This window comes from Pimephales promelas, chromosome 21 (assembly GCF_988280905.1).
Source record: "Pimephales promelas chromosome 21, fPimPro1.hap1.1, whole genome shotgun sequence".
Classification (NCBI taxonomy): domain Eukaryota; kingdom Metazoa; phylum Chordata; class Actinopteri; order Cypriniformes; family Leuciscidae; genus Pimephales; species Pimephales promelas.
In genome coordinates this window covers 27,836,734-27,861,790 of record NC_142789.1, presented here as the reverse complement: position 1 = coordinate 27,861,790, position 25,057 = coordinate 27,836,734, and the positions used below count along the sequence as shown (strand labels likewise).

The window sequence follows — 25,057 nt, the reverse complement described above, 5'->3', positions numbered from 1 at the left end:
GTCTCAATAATGTAGGCAAATCTTGACTCACACACATACACACCTTATATACATGATACGGGCTGCACTAGAGGGGTAGTGTGCGAGTCACCCATGATGTAAATGTCACGGCGAGCAGCATCGGCGGTCGGCCGAGACCGATTCCCGCACCGCTCCGGTGATGTGGCTGGGAAATGAAAGCTTGCACATCTCAGGCGATGCTGCTTGCGGTGCAAAAACCCTCACGTCCCGCTCGCTTACGGTTCCTGTCAGTCTCCAAACAACACTCGGGTAGTTTCACGGGTCTCCGAGCGGTTCACATCGATTTAGGCTTGTGTGTGCACACCCTAAATGAACTGTGTAGTTCGCTTACGAAGTGCCAAATATAGAACAAGGACATCTGCTCTGTGATGTGACAACAGGCCCAAAGCATCATCTACCGGTAGAACTGATCGCCTACTCTGTAAGACGACCTCTGGCTGCTAATATACTTCCATAAATGTGTTTATGACTCTCAATTACTGCCATTGCTGTCAGACTGTTCATGCATTTAACAGAGACGGAGAGCTCAAGACGCCAGAATTACAAGGTACGGTGAAGAAAGTTGCTTTCGGTTGTGTATTTAGTGTTAGTAAGTGGCAGAGCTGAACTCTTACCTGCAGTAGCCAGTAACAGCGGCGGTGGAACGTGGGAATGATGGAGGAGTGGACATAGCAGCCATACAGACACTGAAATAAAACACAGAGCACAGCGTCAGTTAAGCACTGACACACAAACACAGACAGACAGCAGTCTCAGGGTGTGTTCACACTTGTAGTTCGGTTCGCCTGGTCCGCTTAGAGTTCACGTTGGCATTTTAGCACTGAACCTAAAGACATAAGGATATGTTCACAACCTGATTGGTTGGTTTTACTTATATTTAGTTACAGAACTTACCGAACATCCAAAAAAGTTAAATGCACTCGTGGTATCCGCAAGTTTCCTACGCCCCATGAGGCCTTGCGTCAAAAGTGGGCGCGTCTTCAGGTTCGAGGTAAACAAAGCGCGACTTGACATACTTCACACACGTTCATTCAACAGTTGACAGTCATTCAAGTTATAGCGATCCAAACTAGCTAACGATGTGGGAACACAACCACAACGAAATTCAAAAGGGTGAAATAACAGTACCTTTTTCCCTCCGTAGTAGTTGGTTGGGAGTATTATAATAACATTATTAATAATCAATACTCATCAAGGCATGGTGACAGACAGTTGTGCGAGCTGACAAACAATTAAAATAAAAAATACACACTTAGTCATTGTGCTTTGGAGTTTATTCAAAATTACTGTATAAATGAATGTGCTGCTTGAATACATTAACTGGCACATTTGGTATTATGTCAACTCAGGCTTTGATCCTTTAGGAGTTTAGGTGTAACATCAGTAGCGAACAGCCAAACACATGCTGATAGATTTTATAGAATATTAAGAATTTAAACAAATGTACACAGGAAGATTCGTCGTCTTTTGGGAGGTGATGGAAACTAACGTTACAGTCGTTGGCAGGATCAGAGACGGGCTCTGGCAGGATCACTCTGATTTCGTTCAAAACAATCACGTTTAAGCCACTGAATTAGTTTAGTCTGGTTATACATACAACCCCGAACAGCACATGTTGCCCCCGAGCTCCGTAACGACATCTCTCATAAAGATTTGCGTCTTTAAATAGTAAAATAATTCTCCGAAAAACAGCTAGCCTCTTCGCTAACTAACACACAAAACACCATTGGAATGCTACTTCCGCCGCCTCACCCACTTTATATTTTACAGGAGCGCCCCTCGGAAACTTGTGGATAGCCTGTATGATGGGATTTTGACTAGCTGAGAACTCGAGAAGAGCTTATAAAATGTGCAAAAGAGTCAAAACCGCAGCGGGAATACCTCCGTCACACACACAAACGAAGATCTGGTTCTGACGTGGTTCTGACGCCCGTACCGAACTGTGATGGCCAACATAGCAACTATGACAAGAAAAAACAGAGCATTCTGTCCTTTTTAGGGTCACATCTTGTGACATCATGTCCTGTTTTTGCTTCGTTTACATGTCTTTGGTCACTCGAACCGCACCAGAGGTGGTTTGGAAACGGGCCGAGACCAAAAGCGTTTAGTGTGCACCAGGGTTCGGATGGCAGCGTTCTCACTTCACTAGGAATCTCACCATGGTTCGTTTTAATCCAACCAAACATGCCATGTGTGAACACACTCTAAAAATAAAGGTTTAATGGTTCCATGAAGAGCCCTATCCAAAGGTTATTTAGTTTTTATTAAAATGTTGTTCACACTAAGAACAAAATGTTTAACTGAACGGTTTACTGAAAGGTTCTTTGGGAAACCCAATATATTGCAAAAACACCCATCAGCAAACCATCAGCACAATAACTCAATGCATATTACAGCTCTGTACAGACACAAATCTGAACATTGAGGAGAATGAAGGTTGTTAATCATAATATTATACACACACAGACATATATACACCCGCTTTCTTGTTCCCTTATTCTGTAATATAAAAACGACACAATCCTTCCTCGTATGACTCTGTTTATAACCAGATAAAAATATCGAGTGGGACGTGATCTTCAGACACTCAGTGTGTGTGTGTGTGTGTGTGTGTGTGTAACTAGTGTCCTTCATATCGGGTCAATAACAGGAGGACTGTAAGTCTATTTACAGCACTGGATTACGAGACCTGTCACAGATCTTATTGTATATTTGGCTGGATGAATTTTACAGGAATGAACTCATATCACACACACACACACACACACACACACACACACACACACACACACACACACACACACACACACACACACACACACACACACACACACACACACACACACACACACTAAATCCAGTGTTAGGAAAGCTACAAGCTACTCATAATTTGAAGTAGTTAAATTTACAGTCAAGCCATTTTCATGTGACAAACTGCTATAGCAAAGAGCTAACTATATTGAAGCGAGTGAGGGACACAGTATCTTGATGTATGTAGCGATCAGAAGATAATTACATTAAATTTGTTATTTTCTGACATAGCATAAGTCTCTTAATTAAGGTGACAGTATTATTTGACATTAAATAAAACACATTTTAATGCAAAAATAAAATAAAAAAGAATTGAGAAAAAAAGGAACAAAATCTCTTTCAATGGTTCCAAAGTAAATTCATCATTTTTAAATGCTGGTAAATGATTAATAATATTATAATTTTTTGAATCCAAAGACTCATTATTAATTAATTAATTAATTTATTTAATTTTTGCAACAAAGAACACAAATTTTACAAGAATAAAAAACAATAAACACTATTCTAAGAGGGTTACAACTGTAAAAAATAATCCTGCAAAAAAACAGTAAACTACTGGCATGCCAGCATCATACCATAACTATATGGTCTATTACTGTTTTTGTGTTTGAGCATATATCTGTTAAATTAAAGTTTAATACTGTAGCTGACAATACAGTATTTAGCTGTTAGTTTCAAAAACAGTAACACTCCGTAATTTTACAGTATGATGCTGGCAACCACAGCTGCCAGTAGTTTACCGTTTTTTTACAGGATTATTTTTTACAGTGATAATCTAAATACACTATCATATTTTTTTTAAGTTTAAGAAGTACATTTTACTTTAAGAAGTACATTTTACAAGAAAACATTATTTCAGACTTTCTGCTTAATTGGTTACTTGCCATTTCTTTGTAAAAACTGCTTAAATCCTACACCCATTTTTTTCACACTTTGAGAATTACGTCACTTCCTGTTGCCATGCTGACTCCGTAGACCTTTATTGATCATTCTTATGTCTTATTCTAAACCATGAGCATGTGTAAAAGACACAGCGGACTATCTGAACGTTTAGGTTACTTCCAACACTGATGAGCGTTGCAAATGAAGTACAGTGAAAGTGTGTCGTCATGAGCGGCGCGGAGGTGTGTGGTTTCAGAGGGAGTTGTGCTGCTGAGGTGTTTGGTAACAGTGAGATTAGAAGATGACAGCGTCAGAGGGCATTATTTGCCGTCTGTGGCCCAGACAGATGCCAGAGGCCCACACGCTGAGCAATTAAAGCCTAATTACATTCACACGATTAGATCAGCGCCACCGTCGTGTCTGAGATACGCTCCCACGCACAGTAACGTGCTCACACACACAAACACACACAAACACAGGCGCCAAGGTGCCTTTCAGCTGGGTATATCGCTGCTGAATTGGATGTCAATATCTAGCTATCTCCTACAGGAGAAATATGAGTCTTTGCCTCATTCTGCCATACATGGTTTTCTCGGGACACTGATATGTTGTTTTCATAGGATAGGACAATGAACTCTGGGGAGAACTCTGGCTTGCTGCTTTTTCAAATGGTGACAAGCACACTACACACTTACTATTTTAGCATCAATACTATAATCAGTTTTATTAATAATTCGTTTTTATTAATTACATTTTTCCTTGAAAAGTGGCTGAAGTAAAATAAGTTATTGTTTATTTTATTTCAAATGTTTTTATGTTTTTTTTATAGTTTTATTTGACTGTAATAACCCGGGCTCTACACGACATTTTAATCTCCTAAGTCGATTTTTACTGCATGAACTTTTAATAATTATGAATCTGAAACCTCTATAAAAACGTTAAAATATCATACTGACATTTTCAGTGATGCTGTATGTCAAGGACACAACGAGGTCACATTAAAACTGAAATGGACTCTCACACCAAGCTCATTATGGAATACAGGAATTTTTGAATATATGGAATTTTTTCTAATTTGATAGACTATCTAGCCTAAACTACATCACAAATCTCCCTCTACAGACCATTTATTGAATCTAAGCTTAAAAAAAAAAACTATTCATCATGATGATGATGATATCAGAATCATGAGCACATTTACATATGACCGATTACATTTACATATTAACGGCTATTTAATATTCAGCAGCTCGGCGTGGGCGTTGTTCATTTCCCATCGCACATGTGAAGAGGTTAGCCAATCACAACAGAAGTCAGCAGCAAAAACAGCCTGTTTAATTCTCATGTCAGAGGGGGTGGGGGGGGGTGGGGTGGAGAGAGAGAACTATGGAAGCTTGTTTCCGCAACAGAATAAAAAATAAAAAAGGTAATTTCGAATCTCACTATTCTTAGAAATGCGAGATATAAAGTCGCTATTGCGTGTGATAAAGTCAGAAATGCATGATATAAAGTGGAAATTGCATGTTGTAAAGTCAGAATTGTGAGATATAAACTATTCTGTATCTCACAATTCTGTTTTTTAGAATTGACCTGATAACTTAATATACTCGCAATTATGTTATAAAGTCAGAATTGCGAGATGTAAATAGTCAATTCTGTCTTTTTTCTCAGAATTGTGACTTTATATCTCGCAACTGCAACTTTATTTCTCAGAATTGCGACTTTGTATCTCGCAATTGCGACTTTATTTCTCAGAATTGCGACTTGATTTCTCAGAATTGCGACTTTATTTCTCAGAATTGCGACTTTATTTCTCAGAATTGCGACTTTATATCTAGCAATTGCAACTTTATTTCTCAGAATTGCGAATTTTTATCTCGCAATTGCGACTTTATTTCTCAGAATTGCAACTTTATTTCTCAGAATTGCGACTTGATTTCTCAGAATTGCAACTTTATTTCTCAGAATTGCGACTTTATATCTAGCAATTGCAACTTTATTTCTCAGAATTGCGACTTGATTTCTCAGAATTGCAACTTTATTTCTCAGAATTGCGACTTTATATCTAGCAATTGCAACTTTATTTCTCAGAATTGCGACTTTTTATCTCGCAATTGCGACTTTATTTCTCAGAATTGCAACTTTATTTCTCAGAATTGCGACTTTATATCTCGCAATTGCAACTTTATTTCTAAAGATTGCGACTTGATTTATCAGAATTGTGACTTTATTTTTCAGAATTTATGACTTTATATCTTGCAATTCCGACTCGATTTCTCAGAATTGTGACTTTATTCCAAAGTTGCAACTTTATTTCTCAGAATTGCGACTTTATTTCTCAGAATTGCGACTTTATTTCTCAGAATTGTGACTTGATATCTTGCAATTCTGACTTCATGTCTCGCAATTGTGAGATTATACGCAATTATTTATTTATCTTTATTCAGTGGCAGAAACAAACTTGACTAACATAAGTGGAGTTTAGGGGGGAAACAAATCAAATGCTACAAAAGTGTTTAATATGAGCTCTTTAAATGATGCAAAAATGCCTTTGATGCTCGTTTTCCTCACGCTGGGTTAAAAAGACATCAAACTGAATCTGTTGCAGAGCACAGGAACCATGGGGTGAAATAAAGCCAGAGAAGCACGGAAGAATCTTTCAGACTGGGCAGAACGTGTTTTTGGAAAGCTCATTCTGTCTCAGTGTCATCAGGGATTTGATCTATCTATCAACCATCTGTCCGTTCGTCTATCAGTCTATCGATCGACTGCCTAGAACACACTATCCCTTCACGGATGCTATAGTATGCACTGAATTTTTCTACAAGCTCACACAGTTTGTCTAAAGCGAACGACAGAGTTTTCAACGGGAAACAGGTAAACAGGCCAGTGTTTTTGAGAAAACAACTTGCTTTATCGCTCTGAAATTTAACCCAAAGCCCCACTGAAATAAAGCATCGAACTGTCCTCATATCAGCAGTGAATGACCATGAGCCAGGACAGAGTTTGCTGCGTCTGCAGAAACAGGAGGAGAGAGAGCAGTGTGTTACTCGGCTCGCAGGAAACACCAATGCTGCGGTTTGATGCTGATCATCAGAGACAGATCAGAATGAAACTGATGGGGACAGGCCGTGGCGGACACACATGTGTGCGTGTGAGTGTGTGCCGGTCACGTCTCCGCCTGAGTGAAGACATGCTGTCCGCTGATGTTAATGGCGATCCGTCGTCAGGGCTGGGCGGACGGCCAAAGGCATTAAGCGGAATCGAATTCCTCCAAACTAGCTTTAATCAGCAGGATTTTAAGGTTAGAATTACTCTCTCTCTCTCTCTCTGAGCCAAGGTTAAAGCACACCAGAGTCAGTGGCTGGAAAAAGAGATGACGTCATGGTAGTGTGTGTGTGTTGTAGGGTTGTGTACCATTTAGACTGAACATAAAATTCAAATTGCAGTTCCAGAATTTGAAGCGAGAAAACGGGATTCTGAGTTACAACACATACACACATTTGAATTTCTTATAGATAAAAAAATGATATACACTCACCCAAAGGATAGGAACACCATACTAATACTGTGTTTGACCCCCGTTTGCCTTAATTTTATGTGGCATAGAATTGTTTCAGACAACAATGCTCAGGTAGGCCAAGAAAACATCCCCCTTTACACCATTACACCACCACCACCAGCCTGCACAGTGGTAACAAGGCATGATGGATCCATGTTCTCATATACTGACTCTACCATCTGAATGTCTCAACAGAAATCGAGACTCATCAGACCAGGCAACATTTTTCCAGTCTTCAACTGTCCAATTTTGGTGAGCTCTTGCAAATTGTAGCCTGAAATTGTTCAGATGTAACAAGGAATCTGAAAATATTAATGCATTTTAACTTTGGTTACAATTATTTATGAAAAAAATACAATGGATTATAATACCTTTATACTGCATTATGCACAAAGGCTTTAAGTAAACTGTAATAGTTTCATTTCTTATAGATAGATATAAAATATTTTTCCCATAATGCATCAGTGCATTACATTTCAATTTAACTTCCAATTCCGCTTCAATTCAAATTCTGACTTAATTTTGCACAACCATAGTGCAGAATAAAACACAATGTGTAGGTATATTTAGAATTTTATATTATTATAAAATATTATAATATTATATATATAGTATTATTTATCAAAAACAAAAGTATTTGACTATTTGACATCATATCCAGGAGGTTTTGCATGTGATTTTAAATGCAAGTCTAATGTGCCATTTCTGCACCCCTAGTAGCAGCAAACAAAACTGCCGAAATAAAACCCTTTTCTACTTCTGTATGCACAGGTACACTGTAAAAAAATATTGTTGGTTTAACTTAAAAAATTAAGTAACCTGGTCGCCTTAAAATTTTAATTCATTGAAATAGAAAAATTGAGTTAATACAATGAAAGAGATTGATTTAATCACCAGAAACTAGGGCTGTGAATCTTTGGGTAGACAGCGAATCGATTCGATTCACGATTCATAGGTTTTCGATTCGATTCATGAACGATTTGTGCAAATTCAGAACGATTCGATTCGATGCGATTCACATCCAAATTCGATGCGATTCGATTAATTCGATTCGATTCTTAATTTATTATATGCATTATAGTATTATTTCAATGCTTCACCCATCTTTGTCTGGGTTTGAATTAGCCTACACAGCGGCCTTCGGGGATCAGATAGTGGGGATTTTGTCCATTGTTAATGTTAGTTCATGTTTATTTTTAATTTTAATGAATATATTATTATAAAAAAAATTCAATGGCCTACAAATTAGCATTTGCAAGTAGCACATATTTTGAAAAAGGCTTTTAAAGTATTGCATTAAATGACTACATGCACAAATTAATGGAGACGTTTTCATTAGTTTCATTTTGCGTCCTCTCAGTGCACTCGTTATCATCTTTTCACTGGATTTTGCTCGCGCTCGGTCCCATAGCTCTCATGCTTTCACAACGTTAACTACAGATTTTTGAGCAGTCCATGTTTGAGCTCTCTGTCAAAAAAGCAATAGTTTTGAGGCAAACCGCTCAAGCCATTGATAAAGCTGCCATGCCATTGCGTGGGCACTATGAAATAAAACGCTTTCATTCATTTATTACATGGACTCTCCGTACACGCAAGGTGGTCTCTCGCTTGCTTTCCCTCTCTGCCGAGTGCGTGCAGCCGTGTGTGAACGCGCGATACGCGGTTTGGAGCACAACCTCTGTCTCGTATGCACGCTCGCTCTAGATTCCGGGAGATTTTAACTAATTTGCGGTAATACAAGCTGATCACGACATGAGTAGCTCAACAGGTAGAAAGATAAACTCATATCAGGCATTTGACCGACCGGGCTTCAGCGTGAGAAATCAGGGGTGTGTGAGCGCCTGAAACCAATCAAATGCGGATGTCGTATGACGGCCAATGCGTGAGGCAGTTTGTACCAGGAACACTTTAAGGTTGTGTTTATATATTTTAAACCACTGAATCGCTATAAAATCGTGATTAATTCGATTCTTAGCCTTTTAAATCGATTATTCACGTAAATAAACGATTCACGATTCAAAATACATGTTTCAGGATCGATGCATATGCATCGCCAGGATTTATAATCGATGCATCGAGAAAACGAGTGAATCGTTACACCCCTACCAGAAACTCAAAATATTATGTTATCTGAACAACATAAATTGTTTAAGTTGATTTGGCAAAAGAAAAAATGTTGTGATTACAAATCATAAAAATATTTTTTTTTTTACAGTGTAGCCCTGCCCCAAACATGCCAATATTGTACTGTCAACTCAATTCAAAGAAAAAGAGTGCAATTCCATTTTCAGCAGAAATGATTCCTTTAAATGATGTCGATTTTCCCTTATAATCAGCATAGAGATAATATGATCAAATCGGCAGACAGCATCTTGAGTGTACGAGTTACTAAAGCATATTGACATGTTTGTGTTTTTGGATCGCCGGACCTTTCATGCATCCTGTGCGGACCCCCGAAGCACTGAACTCTCCGAAAACATCGCCGGGAGAAAGACAGAACAGAGAGCACTGGGAAGAGAGAAAGCCAGAGGCTCTGTCCTCATGTAAACACTTCTGTGATTAGAAAGGGAACTGTCCATTTTCTAAGGACGCCAGTCTGGAAAACCTCGGCTTACAACAATCATTTTATCCCGGGGAAATTGCATTGGAGCCTCGAGCGCTGAATACTCGCATTCAAAACATCCTCTGGCTAAAAATCCTTCAGTCTGTCAAGCGCGCCTCTCCTTTATCTAATCGTACAGATGCACTCTTCTCTTCCTTTTCCTCCCTCTTTCTCTTATCTCCCCGCCGAGGGTGGATTTTTATCGTCCGGCGATAAGGGTCATGCTGAGGCGGGTGTGATTGGAGGCAGAGGAAGGGGTGAGGTAGAGCCATTGAGAGTCTGAAGAGGCAGCAAACCGAATCCCTGCTGATTGTGCTGACACACAGTTAGCACCTGAGGGCCCGCGACTCCGAGGAGACTACTGATGAAGAAGGACACATACACCTTTCTTTCTCCTCTCTTTCATGCCCACTACCGATTCAAACGTCCCCAGGACAGTTAGCCACAGCTCAGACTTTGCAAGACAATGCGCAAATCTCCTCTTGGGACACGTGGGGTCAGTTGGGTCAGGATGGCCGATTAACCTTTGGTAAGAATGATGATGACGTGCTAAAAGCATGGGGAACACACACCACGAGAGCCACAATAGTTTGTTTAGCACACACGATTAAAGGATTATTTCGACCCGCAATCCTCCTGTGTAACACAGATCTATCTATCTATCATCTATCTATCTATCTATCTATCTATCTATCTATCTATCTATCTATCTATCTATCTATCTATCTATCTATCTATCTATCTATCTATCTATCTATCTATCTATCTATCTATCTATCCCAATCACCCACCCACCCATCCATCCCGAGGATCTATCCACCCATCTATCCATCCCCAGGATCGAACGATCGATCCATCTATCAATCCATCCATCCATCCATCCATCCACATATATGTGTATATACTGTATATATATATATATAATTGTGTTTAAATGTATGGTTCATGTACAGCTAAGCAGTGCAAATATTCACCCCACAAGTCCCCACAAATCTGTTTGGTATCTTCATAAAGCCACCCAGCTTCACTCCTGACCCCACACGTCCCTGCAGCCATTAATAATGTAGAAGCACCTAGATGAGGACGTCGTCAGCGGTGTAGGAGCATTACTTATAGATGGACATTAGCACAGGAAATAGAGCAGAGAGGAGGAAGAATCATCTTTACGGTAAAGGTCAGTGGTCTTCCTCATTCTGTCACTTCCTGTGAGAGCGTGCCCTGCTCACCTCACAGACCTTGCCCTCCAGGATCATAATCGACGGAATTGAATCTGGCTTCGTTTGCGCTGGATCTAATGTGCTTCATCCTAAAATTGCATGAGTATCTGGGGCTGACAGAACCCTTGAGAGCGCCGTATGCAGTTAAGGAGAAAGAAATGGTGCAAACTTTTTTTTTCAGTGCCTCAGCTTCAGGTGGTCAATAAGGAAAAGCTCTTCTTAAAGTCAGTTCAGCTATAAATCACAATTAACACATTCACAGGTCTGACCCCTAAATGATCTGTCTGCCGGCTAATATTCCCACCGGTCCCGCTGAAGGAAGGGATGGGGCGAAAGTGCGGCCCGGAAAAAGAACAACAGAGCAAGAAAAGTAGGACGGGGGAATGATGAAGGGTGGAAACGGTGGAAAAGGGCAATTGAGAATGAAAAAAGAGAGAGGTTTAAAACAAAAAAGAACAAGTGAAACAAACCAAAGCAAGATAGTATTGTGTTGTATTGTGCATTGAGTGGCTATCTTTAGCTGTCTCGCTGTTTTTTTCAGCATTGGTGTTGTGTTTGAAAGACACTCACACAGATCAATCAGCTGTAAGCTGGACAAAAAAATAACAACGAAATCCATTTTATTCAATGGAAATCCAGAAATATACAAGAAGAATAATTAAATAATTGTACGCATGTTAGTTTCTCTACAAATGCATATAGTTAGAAACAAAAGATGATTTAAATTGGTATTAAAAAGACACAAGCTGGCTTATATAAATACAGTTAATTAGAGTTAATTAAAAACGAATCTAAATATAAATAGATACATATATTAAGTTCATAACAACAAATTATTATACAATATTATGATATAAATAATAAAAATGACTACATTCTAAAAATTGCTGGGTCAAATATGGACACACCCAGCCCTTGGGTTACATTTTTTAATTATATATTTTTAACCCAATGTTTGGGTTTGTCCATATTTGACCCAAAATTGGGTTAAAACAACCCAACATTTTTAAAGTGTATATGAATAGGCCTACATAATATTATATGATGTGCTAAATCAGTAAATGTAAATTAAATGTTAAATAATAATATATACAGTACATATATTATGATATGCATAATAAAAATGAATATATTAATAGGCCTACATAATATTATATAATGTGCTAAATTAATACATGTAAATTAATTATTAAGTAATAATATATGCACATAATAATATTATAATATTATATAAATAAAATAAAATGTACACAATTGATCTACAAAGATCAATTCTGTCATGCAACTATAGATGGCGCTGGCTGGTCCTTAACTCAGTCTGTTTGCAATCACATCATTCTCTATAGGGCACAGCTGATTGGTTCCTGCTGTATCAGTGTGTCATGACTCATGTGTGTATTGACAGCCGTCCAAACATATCAACATTATCACTCAGAGAGTTGTCATGACAGAATTTTAGTCAGTTTATAGAGAAAATGTCCAAAAAGTAACGGAGCGTCCTGACCTGGGTAAACGGCTTCATTGATAATGATGGTAGTGTTTTAGTTTTGATGGGTTGTGACATGTCCCTCACATCTACTTCAGTGTCTGTGTATGTGTATACGAGGGAGTGTAGGGTGAACACTAACAGCTTCCTGCCAGATTTGGGATATATATATATATAGAGAGAGAGAGAGGGGGGAAAATAAAGCTTCATATTTCATTGGCGTAAGAGGAAAAGATGGAAAACACAATTTCTTTGGGCAGGGGCTCAGCGCTGATAAAAAAGCTATTTGTATTCCACAGTCATTCGGAGGCTTTGGCCTGTTTGGCGGCTGCATATTTGTAAACACGGGCCCTTCGGAGCTACTTAATCTTTCAGTACACAAATGCCGAGCGCGCCATGAAAGAGAGAGAGACGCGTTGCGCGGGTTTATACGTGTAAAACTGCTTATATTTTCTCTTGGTTTTTGATGTACAGCAGTGAAAGAGCACGCTGTGATGACCGCGCTCCAGACAAACACAAACACAACACACTCTGTGCTAAAAAACAGAGCTGCGGGGGGGAACTGTGTGACTGAAATCTTTCATGAAGCGTCTGGGACACACACGGGCATGACTTTATGGTGATTCCTATGAATGCACACATGCACGGACTGCAGAGGTCAGCGCATGTGTGTGTGTGGGTAACGGCTTGCATGGTTAGTGGGGCGTGATCGAGCCAATCAGAGCTCCACCTGTCAGCGAGCGACTCTCCGGCCCACGGGTACGGCCCCCAGATGCTCACACAGACACACACACACATGCTTACAGACGGTTGAACCAGATACATAAACATATACACACCAGCCAAACACACACAAGCCAGACGATACGAATGATAAATATGGAGCATTATGCAACATGATGAATGAACATGCTATGTGCATGTGGAAAAATGGTTTCCTCTTGATACACCTGCATAATTAATAAACGTTTGCCAAATCTGTACAGAGGGAAATGTTATTGCTCAGATGATGCTCTTTCGTTGCTCAGAAGACATAATGGAGGTTCATTTAAGTATCAACAATGATTCTAATGTCCTAAAATGATAATTGCTGTTTCTGGTATATTATGTCAGATCATTTGATTTTGGAAGAATTTGAAGAGAAAAGTGTGAGTTCATACTGAAATCTTTTGATTTAAGACACCAAGTGCACATGGCACACCTTTTTGGCAGAGGCTATTTACATTAACTCCGCCCACCATTATCTGATTGGGCCAGATAAAAGAACTAAAAATACCTGCCTTTACCAGGGATTCATTCTTCCCCCTTTCCCATCGCATATTATCTAGGACAGCTAATGTCAAGTAACATACAAGTAATGCCCCAATAAAGCAACATCTATTTATGATTTTAATAAATTTATATACACTGAATATGTTGTTATTCTTGCACACTGCTTTTAAAAAAAATACTGAGGAGCAAATAGTATCTGCTACTATTTGCAATAAGGATCATCTAATGACTATTAATTATAGTGCAAAAAAAAAAAAAAAAAACCATTTTCACCAAGTGCAAATAGAATCTATCCTTATCCAGTGTGAAGAGCATTTAACACTATTTGCACTTAGTGGAAATAAAATCCTTTTATTGCAATTTATACTTGGTGCAATTGAAATAAAGCTCAAATAAAATACAAATTAGATGAAAAACATAAACTTGAAAAAAAAAAACCTTAAAATTTGAAAATTAGAAATACTGTTTCGGCAAATAACTGAGGAAAAACATTTGAAGTTTGCTAAAACTAAAATTGTTATAAAATAAATTGAAGATAGATAGAAATATAGACAAAAGCAAAATTTGTATGTGAAATATAAACATAACAGCTAACTCAATATATTAATAAATATTTACATACACTCTAAAAAATGTTGGGTTGGTTTAACACAATTTTGGATGAAAATGGATAAAAAAAAAATGTAATTTAAAAATGTAACCCAAAGGCTGGGTTTGTCCATATTTGACCCAATTTGGGTTAAAACAACCCAGCATTTTTTAGAGTGTATACAAAGTCTATAAATAATACTAAAATAACACTGATCTGAGTTTAAGGCATAAGTTGTGTTCTCTTTAAAAACTTTGATGAGATGCATGCGAGATTTTCCTCAGGAGAAGCAGACGATTAAAGCTCTTCATTTAATCTCGTTGGTGTGTAGGTGAAGCAATTGAGATCTCATTTGTGATTGCTATTGGTCTAAAACTTTCATGGAATAAACCGCGACAGCAACAACACAAAATGACATCAACAATGCAAACTTTTTCTTTGAGACGTTCCGAACATCACCATCAAACAAAACACGGAAATCACTGCATACCCCCGACTAAATGAAAGCGCACAAATCAAAGTAGACTCCGCCAGCGTTATTTTCCCGGACAATACGGGAAAAGAGTCTAATTAAAAACAAACACGAGTCTGATGGCGGATGACACGCGAGTGAATGGGCCCTCATCGATCTATGTTGACGCGAGACCGCTGGAACCAGACACCAGGAAATGTAAGAACGACGTCGAGAGAAAAGAGGGCAGAAAAAAGAAAACGCACTGAGAAAAAGTTCCGCTCGGTGACACAAGGGATTACATCCAACCCCTTTCACACGAGCCGCATAGGAAATTCTCTTGTATTCTCGGCTTCCTCTTGCTTTGCATGACAATGTGCCGGCTATCTAATCAAAAGCAAACAGCCAGAGAGAGAGAGAGAGAGAGAGAGAGAGACCACTTTAAAAGAAAGGCCGATGTGAGGAGACAAAACTGAGGAGGAACAAATAACAGGTATGAGAGGAAAACAAAAAGGAAGAGGCATTGCTGGAGTCCCTGTAGGACCAAACACGCACACACACACACACACACTCTTAAGTGGATGTTGCTGGCAGCTCAATGAGCTCAGTTTGCAGCTGAAAGCCACAGTTAGAGCTTCACTGCTGTAGTTTCCTCAGGAGCGCTTCTCTGTTGCCGGATCTAATTCTCCTCCAAAACACTGAAACACCATGTAGTTACCCATAATTCTACATGCTGGGCGTATTTCATTCTCCTCTTCCATGTCTCAGCCTGGGGTTTGGGGAAAGCTGGCTCTATCCCCCCCCTCCCCTCTCTAAAACACTGATATGGTTGATTTCTTTTCAATGTCAAAGTACTTTTTCTCACTGTTACCTTCCTAATACTAACCTTCGTGTGTACTGGAGGCGGGGCTAATAGTTTGGCTGCATAAGACAGGAAGTAGAATGGTAGACGATTTGGATGAAAATTATTTAAGTCATTTACTAATATTTTTGACCAAATTTTTACATTCGTGAATGCAAGTTTAAAATGCGAGTTTAAAAAACGTCATGGTTTTGCTGACTGAAGTAAGGCTGTATGGAACCTATACTGTAACATACTTTTTTGTAATACCTGATTATATGCTTATTCTGCCCTCCAACACATTTTATTTGTTTTTGTAATGTTTCTCTCTTATGTTCATTTTCATTTTTTACTGTTTTTTTATTGTGTGCATTACTGTATCATGTTTAATATTTGCATTTGAGCAAAGTGCATGTATAATGTTAATGTTTATTTAATATTAATGTTTGAACTATGGTTATTGTCACGGTGTGGGTTCATGTCTTGTTCTTGTCTGTCATGTGTTCCCCTGTCTTTTCATGGTCCGTTGCAGTGTTGTAGTCGAGACCACCTCACTCGAGTCCGAGTCGACACCGAGACCAGAGAGAGTCGAGTCCGAGTCGAGTCCGAGACCAGAGACGGTCGAGTCCGAGTCGAGACCGAGACCAGTAAGGGTTGATTACCTAATTTACTTTTATTTACTTACAGAAATCCTTTTTTTTTTCTTTTTTTTTTTACTGAATTTACTTAGAGTTTAAAAAATATGATCAGTTTAGGGTAAAAAGGCCACATAGTAGGTGGTGTTAAAAGTAATTTTATTACAATTTGTCATGCGCAGTTGCGCACTAGAAAATCACCAATCACTGGGCGTGTCAATCAATTTAAAGAAATATTTTATTAACATACATTAATAATCATGAAAAATATTTTTAATTGAACTCGAGTGGACTCGGGAATAATTCCGAGTCCTAAAAAAAAAAAATTTTCGCGTACGAGTCAATTCCGAGTCCAAATGGACACGAGTCCATGACAAGACCAAGATCATTAAAATATGGTCTCGAGACCGAGTCCGAGACGAGTCCGAGTCTCGAGTACTACAACACTGGTCCGTTGTTCAGTAACGTGCAGAGGAACGAAGGCGAAGGTGAGGATCTAAATGCAGGATCTTTTTAATGAAATAAAAATAAATACAAAATAAACAGAACAAAACCACAAGAAAACGAAAGCAACCATTACATGTACAACAACTGAGAAAGTAACAAGTGAAACACAAGGGGTATAAATAGAGACAAGGGGGCGTGGCTAATCAGAAACACCTGGGGAGACTAAGCAACAAAACGGGGAACAGCTGACCATGAAAAGACAGGGGAACACATGACAGACAAGAACAAGACATGAACCCACACCGTGACAGTTATGGTTTATTATGACCCAATTTACAGTACTTTCTAATACATAGTGTAAAACAATTGCAATTATGATATTGCTTTTATCAGTTCAATAAATGAGAAAAAATTCAGAGATTTGGTGAAGATTCATGACTATTAGTTTGTGACTTTTTAATTGAATCTTTAATGTGAAAGATTCAATGGCCATATAAAATAGACATTTATTACAGAAATGAGTATGTTAGCATGCTATTCTGAATCCAGACAGTCACTTGTTATCTGAATGAACCAGTGTTTTGAATGAATCTTTCGAGTGAACGTCAAAACTCACGAATGAATCAATTTTTAATTGATCATAACGATAATAAACCTACTGGTGTAACCTGCAGAAAGAGTTACAAAAACACCCCTATCACTAATAAACAGAATGACTAAATTATTGAATCATACTAATTTAACTCTAAAATACATCATGTTAGGGAATTGAAATTGGTTGCAAGTTTCCCATTGAACTGAACGCCTACGCCACCCCACCCATTAAAGCTGCAATCTGTTTTAAGTGTAAAAGGCAGGCGGTTAATGGTACTGTGCCAACAAATGACAAAAAAAAAAAAACTGCTGTGTGCTTCTTAACTCATTCCACTCAGAAGAGCAAAATTGCTGAGATTTGAATTAGCTACTGCTATTTCCTGAGGCAATGGTGCCGTTGTTTAAATAATTAAAGATAATAACGTTAAGATTGTGACTCGGTTAGCACGCGGTGCTCATTGCATTGATGGCTTGATTTCGCCTTCAGCTCCACCTTATTCTGATTCTGTTAAAGACAAAAGCCACTGATGTGGAACAAGCCAAAACCAAAGTCGTTTATTTGAGAGTTGTAGTCGGCGGATCGCTAATACATCTGTCTTTGAGGCCAGTGGGCAGAGCCGTGCACGTGCGCGCGTGTAATTACATAAAATGTGTTCATTAAGAGTGCCATAAAAATTAAAAAACGAACAAAAGCAGCTTTTGACCATTAACCTGACACGCGCGCTCGTGACGGCACCTCAAGTCGGAGTATGTGGGTCATATTTGAACAGCTACACCTCTGCCAGAGCAAACAGATGGAGGGAGAAGGACAGCCAGAGGTGGAGAGCGACAGGAGGGGTGAAACATGTACAGACTGGAGGAACTTGTAGAACAGAAGAGGGAGAGAACGAGAGGAAAGGTTGCTACTGGTCAGCATACAGATCCGCAATAATTAAATCTAATGGGAGAACTAATGAAGTTTCTCTCTCTCATCAGCTGTGAGATGATCCCGTGAGATAATCACGAGCGCAAATCTGTTCGTCTTACTTACAAATCCGCCGAGGCTGATGGGAAATGACAAATTGAGAAACAAGATTTCGACACTTTTTGTGAGTGGTGCATGTCCGTGGAAAGCTGTTCTGAGTGGTTATTAGCGTGATGTTTCGCGGTTGCTTACTGGCCGAATGTCAAAAGAGGCCACACCCACACCTAGGCGGTTGTTAGGGTGTTGCTAGGCAGAGTTTAGGTGGTTTCTAGGGTACGAATGTCAAAAGAGGCCACACCCACACCTATAGGTGGTGTTTAGGTAGTTGCTAGGGTACGAATGTCAAAAGAGGCCACACCCACACCTAGGTCATTGTTAGGGTGTTGCTAGGCAGTGTTTAGGTGGTTGCTAGGGTACGAATGTCAAAAGAGGCCACACCCACACATAGGTGGACGTTAGGGTGTTGCTAGGCAGTGTTTAGGTGGTTGCAAGGGTACGAATGTCAAAAGAGGCCACACCCACATCTAGGTGGTTGTTAGGGTGTTGCTAGGCAGTGTTTAGGTGGTTGCTAGGGTACGAATGTCAAAAGAGGCCACACCCACACATAGGTGGACGTAAGGGTGTTACTAAGCAGTGTTTAGGTGATTGCTAGGGTACGAATGTCAAAAGAGGCCACACCCACACCTAGGTGGTTGTTAGGGTGTTGCTAGGCAGTGTTTAGGTGGTTCCTAGGGTACGGATGTCAAAAGAGGCCACACCCATACCTAGGTGGTTGTTAGGGTGTTGCTAGGCAGTGTTTAGTTGGTTCCTGGGGTATAAATGTCAAAAGAGGCCACACCCCGGTTTGCTAGGCAATGTTTAGGTGGTTGCTAGGGTGTGAATGTCAAAAGAGGCCACACCCATACCTAGGTGGTTGTTAGGGTGTTGCTAGGCAGTGTTTAGGTGGTTCCTAGGGTACAGATGTCAAAAGAGGTCACACCCACACCTAGGTGGATGTTAGGGTGTTGCTAGGCAGTGTTTATTTAGTTGCTAGGGTACTCTGAATGATTTCTAAGGTGTTTCTAGAGGGTTCTTAGTGATTGGTTAGAGGTTTGTGCAAAATTCTGAATATTCAATTGATGTATGAATTTGAGTTGGCCCCGATGCAAGAAACAGAAAGAATTCTAGTTCTAAAGTTTTCTTTAGTTATAAAGTACAGTTGCATTGCATAGCATTGCATAACAAATAACCTGATCAGTGAAAGTTATTTACTAAACATCACATCCCCAATAACCAAGTAAAAAGCTATTGCTGAACTGAAACGGTGATAAAAAAAGAAAATGATCTTTCATCCAAATTGCAATTCAGGAATTTAAATGAATTATCTTTAATTCAATTCTAAAATGCACACAACCCTATTTATTAATCTGTAATCACTCTTCAAATATCTGATATTGTGCTCTTAAGATATGGCTCGAGTCACTCCTTTAAAGCAAATCAATTAGGTTTTTTGTCCATTCACGGTCAAAAATCTTCTTAGAAAATGAACAATACCTCTCTGCAACAAACAGCATAATTTGAGGTATAAATGATGACTGTACCCATCGTGCATCTACGAACTGAACTGTCAGGGTGAGTGACCCCTGACCCTGTCAGTCAGTTAGTAACAGTGATGCTGCTGTAGCAAGAGCTAAACGCGCGTATGCCTCTAAGTGTGTGTAAGTGCAAATAGCTTGTGTCCCACTCGCCAAATCTACAGTTTGGTGTGACCTTGAACAAAAGACATTCTCTGCATTCTCTCTTTATGCCAGTTTCTCCCGCTGAGTAACAAATGGGCCAATTCCCATTGGATTCAGCCGTCCGTCTCATGTCACCTGACGCCCGTCTCTGCTTTGGCCCCCTGCCATCCGGCTCTTTTATTCCCCCCACAGGGAAAAGAAAAGAGTCGCTGAGAGTCACTCTGCTTTTGAGCCAGGCAGGACGACAGCCAGAGGCGATCCGACCACCCTCCGAGACACCTGTCAGAAAGATCCGCTCACAATCCAATCCCGAGTGCAGCAGGATCCAGGTTGGAGAGAGCGTTTTTAACGTTCGCTATACTAGGACATGTCTCATGCTGCAGGGATGAGAGGGTCCTACACTAACCAACATGATTCAGCACTGAGGTTCAGCTCGACCAAAGCTAAACAGTGGAACATGTTGCAAGCAACACCAAGGTCATGGGTTTAATTCCACAAACTGAACACTCTTTTATAGCTGAACAGAATAATAACAGAATAAACCACCGAGATACAAGCCACATCATGTAAAATTCGAACCTCTGCACCAGGCTTTTAAAATCTCCAGCTTCACCGAAACATTGTTTTAATGTTACGCTCTCGTTTAACTGCGGCTGTATTGATATATATTTGATAAATGGTTGAGGTGATGGATGATTATTAGGGGGACGACCGGACGGCCCGCATCCGTATCCGTAAGTTTCCGGTTTATGAGAGGTCTTAGACGTGACACTTACGACTTGTTATATCACCATGAGGAATATTCCCTGCCCTACATTTCAATGCCGGCGACACTACGAGGACATCCAAGGACATATTTACAAATACACAAACGCACAGCTGTCCTATATATGCCAAGAAAGCATGTAGAAAAAATAGACAAAGATAAACGGTACACACTAATATTTCTGTATCTCTCACACAAACACACACACACCATTTTGAGTTTTATAAGCAGCAATTATGTAAGTCACACACACACACACACACACGCAGTCAGTGGCAGGGGACGGGGACATTAATTGGACTGGGGCTGGTGGGTCCTCAGGCTGGTGTCCAGGGTCTCGGTCCGTCTTAGCACTGATCCGTAATGAGCCAATTATCCCGCTCTGGCCCGGCCCAGCCCCCTTTATAAACCATTGTTTACTCCAATTAATTATTAACACACCTGCAGTTCTGGTGTGAATCAAATCAGAATAGACTCCAGGTTAAGGGGTCCCTGAGGTGGGACCCTTATTAAAATGTTGTGCTCTGTTTTTCTTGTCAAGGGAAACTCGTTCTTCACAGGAGATAAAGAGGCCGGGCCAGATGTTTCTCCTTCTCTCTCTCTCTCTCTCTGACTCTCGCTTTTCCTATTCTGCAGTGCGTACACAACGGTCACATACACACACAAAACTTGGCTTTAAAACTAATGCAAGTTTCACAAATAAATAAAGAAACGGCCAGTGACACATTGAATTAAACATGACATTTTGAAGTATAAAAGAGTGCATTTTTTTTCTTAAAAAGCATTCTAATAATCTTTGTTTTATTTACAACTCCGAACAAATCTTTTTTACAGTGTAGTTTTCGGAACAAATCTTTCAGAAGGAATCAAGAATGAATCATTTTGTGAACTGATTTAAAATAATTAATATAACAAACTAAATTCACAATTCTCTATTACAATTTTGATACAACAGCTAAAACTACAAGCCTAAATAATCTACATTAAAACATAACTAAAGACAAGAATCAGTAGTTTTCTAACATTAGAAATACAGACAGTGGCAGAAATATTAGGCTGCTGTCACTTTAAAAGGGATAGGTAGCTTTGAAATTGATTTTTGGTATGTTTTAGCTTACCTCAAGGGCATCCAAGATGTAGGCGTCTTTGTTTCTGCAGTAGTTTCAATTTTGATATTTTTAGGTCAAACCGTTCTTGTCTGTCAGTCATATAATGGAGGTCTATGGTCACCACCTCAAAGAGCATGCACAGAGAAGTCCAAATTAAACATGATTTAATGACTGACATTGATGGCCTAAGACACGTTTGTATGAGAAAACGAACAGTATTTATATAGTTTTTACCTCTGGTAACCACAGTCACGTCCAAGTGAGCTGAGGGCGCGGGCGTTTCGGTCTTCACAAGCGGCGGAAGTGTGATCTCTTGTGCGGTTGCAAAAAAAAATCTGTTGATATATCGAAATCGTCTTCCATTGCGATTTCCTGTACATCTAAAAATGTTTAGATCTTCACAGTGAAAGGGTAACACTTCCGAAATCTCTGTGTAAACAATGTGTGACGTACACACGTAAGAGATCACCGAGGCTTTCCGGCGCGCTTGCACAGATAGAAGCACCCTTGCCCTCACAGTACTTGGACGTGACTGTGATTAAAGCAATATAAATACTGTTCGATTTCACACACAAACCGCTCGTTTCGTGTCTTAGGCCATCAATGTGTACTTACATTTACAAGTCATTAAATCATGTTTAATTTGGACTTCTCTGTGCATGCTCTTTGAGGTGGTGACCATAGACCCCCATTATATGACTAAAAATATCAAAATTGAAAATACTGTGGAAACAAAGACACCTACATCTTGAGGTAACCTAAAACATATCAAAAACTAATTTCAAAGTGAACTATCCCTTTAAGACCATAATCTAATATACTGACACTGTACACAAGTATTGTTTTTCTCGACTGTTTTCATTCACTCACGCTATGACCAACTGTGTTTTTACTCAAGACAGGCATTATTTGACATAATTTTTGTGAGAATATCGTTCACGAGCAAGTCGACGTGACAGAACTCAATTCATTATTCTCATGCCGTCTGAGACGCGGCATTCTGGGCGCGCGTTTTGAATATCTAAATTGGCAAGGCTTAAGCTTTTGTGAGGATGCAGCACTGGCCCGTCAACTGTCCCGAGCGGCGTTTACGCTCATGTTCTCACAACATTGCATTGTTTGGATTCATAAGCATGTTACCGGCCAACTGGCGATCGACACCATTTCATACACTCGCCAGCAGTGTTTTTACTTGCATTTGGCATTTTTAATTTCAAACCCCACACACCCGTGTGTTTGTGCATGTCACTGTGTGAGACAGAACGTAGACGTGATGACGGAGTAAACACAGGAGTTGTGCAAGCTAAGTTTTCATTTGAGGGGAAAGTGCTTGTGTTCTGAGAGCTGCGAACGCACTTCTGTCTGAGATAACGTCTCTTCCTGCTAGAAATCTACTTTTCTCTCTGTTTTCACACTCTTTATTTACCCTTCCTGCCTTTCGCTCCACAAACACACGTCTTCCTCTCTCCTTTATCTGTCTCTCTCTCTCCACCTCAGGCTCTTGTTCTTTAATGGCAAATTGAGACTCTGAGTCTGTGGTAATTACTCTCACAACAGAGAAAAGGTGCAGAAGAGAGAGCGAGAGACAGGCAGCGCTGCTGTGGAATGCTGATATGACACACAATGTCACCTTGCCCCTCTTGAGCTGTACACTGAGCCAGCAAGACGGAGAACGAGCGGGAAAGATGGGAATGATGAGGAGAAAGTGGAAGGTAATGGGTTCTGAGAGTACGGAGGGGTGTGCACGTGTGTGTGTGTGTGTGGGAGGGGTGTTCACACCGGTTCCCGTTTAAAGAATATGAACCTCCTGCGGAATCAGACAGACTGAGGAGAGAAACCTGAGATTATCATTTATATATTAACATTATAAATAAAAATAACATTTTTGTAAAATCTAATTAATCTAATAATCTAATTAAACAAATCAGCCCAAAATGTTTTATTCATTTATATTTTGTATATCCTCTATTATTATTTTGTAAAGACACACAATAAACGACAGTTTCACAATCTAATCACGTTCAATTCACACTGCAAGTTCACAACTCCTCTAAAATATCATTTCTTTCGCCAGCGCTGAATATCAGTTCAGGAAACATTGAGCCTGTCAGCCACTGATTTGAATCCAGTTTTGTGATAATGCCAAACACTTCAGATTAATCCTCAAAACCTGGTCACAGATCAGCGCTGCCAACACTTCTGCTTCGATTTTCATCTCACCTTCTTCCTTCCTGTTTTCAAGGTCATAGTATATTGTAAAAGTCATACAGCAAAAAAATAAAATAAAAAAAGAGATATTAAACAGGTATGGTTTTGTCTTTTAGCTGCCAGCTCTTATAATGAATCTGTCAAAAATAAGCTTCATTGAATTAGTCTGACAAAATATTCGTCAGATTTTACATGTGAAATTTACTAATGGCATGTTTTAAAGACAATGTGTAGTTAAAGATACAAGTATAAACAAAATGGCACTTATCTCACAGTGTCCTTATTACACGTTACATGTAGTTACTGTAATAACTGTAAATAACTAACCCTAAAACAAACCCTAAAGCCTAGTTAACACAGCATGATTTTAACCCCGATTTAAGCACGATTTGCAAATCGTTGAGCTCGCCGACAGGTCAGGGTGTTGAACGCTCGCCAATCTGTTAGTATGAAAGAGCCAACAACGCATCAAAGACGCTTGCAGACGCCTCGCAGACTCAAAGAAAAATATCTAGCATGCTAGATACCCACAGCTGTCGCACGACTCAACCTCACGTGATGTCATGAGCTACAGCCAATCAGAGCAAGGCATGGGTTGAGGTCAGTATTCTTCTATGGGTATTAGCGCGCGTGCTGTTTCGCGGCATTTCCGATTCGTTTTATCGCACGATTTTTCGTGACAAAACGTGGTTTGTCGACAAGATAGAATCGTTGGGTGACAGTTGTTGTCAACTCGTGTAGTGCATTACCTCCTGTTGCGGATCAATCACGTTTTCACAGAGAGCAAGTCATGTGGTGTGAACCGCACAGTTCAGGCCGACGTTTTAAAATCATGTAGTGTGAACAAGGCTCAATCCTAACTCTTACCTTATAGTGAGTACA

At 39.6% G+C, this 25,057-nt stretch overlaps 1 protein-coding gene across 10 annotated transcripts in view; it reads right to left on the bottom strand.

Moving 5' to 3' along the window:
• camta1b (calmodulin binding transcription activator 1b) overlaps positions 1 to 25,057 on the bottom strand; it is a 302,050-nt gene that overhangs the window by 48,665 nt on the left and 228,328 nt on the right. For all 10 annotated transcript variants that reach the window (XM_089125207.1, XM_039673486.2, XM_089125205.1 and 7 more), the window contains one exon: positions 636 to 707. In XM_089125207.1, coding sequence (XP_088981333.1) covers positions 636 to 707 — 72 coding nt within the window. The remainder of the gene's footprint in view (positions 1 to 635; positions 708 to 25,057) is intronic.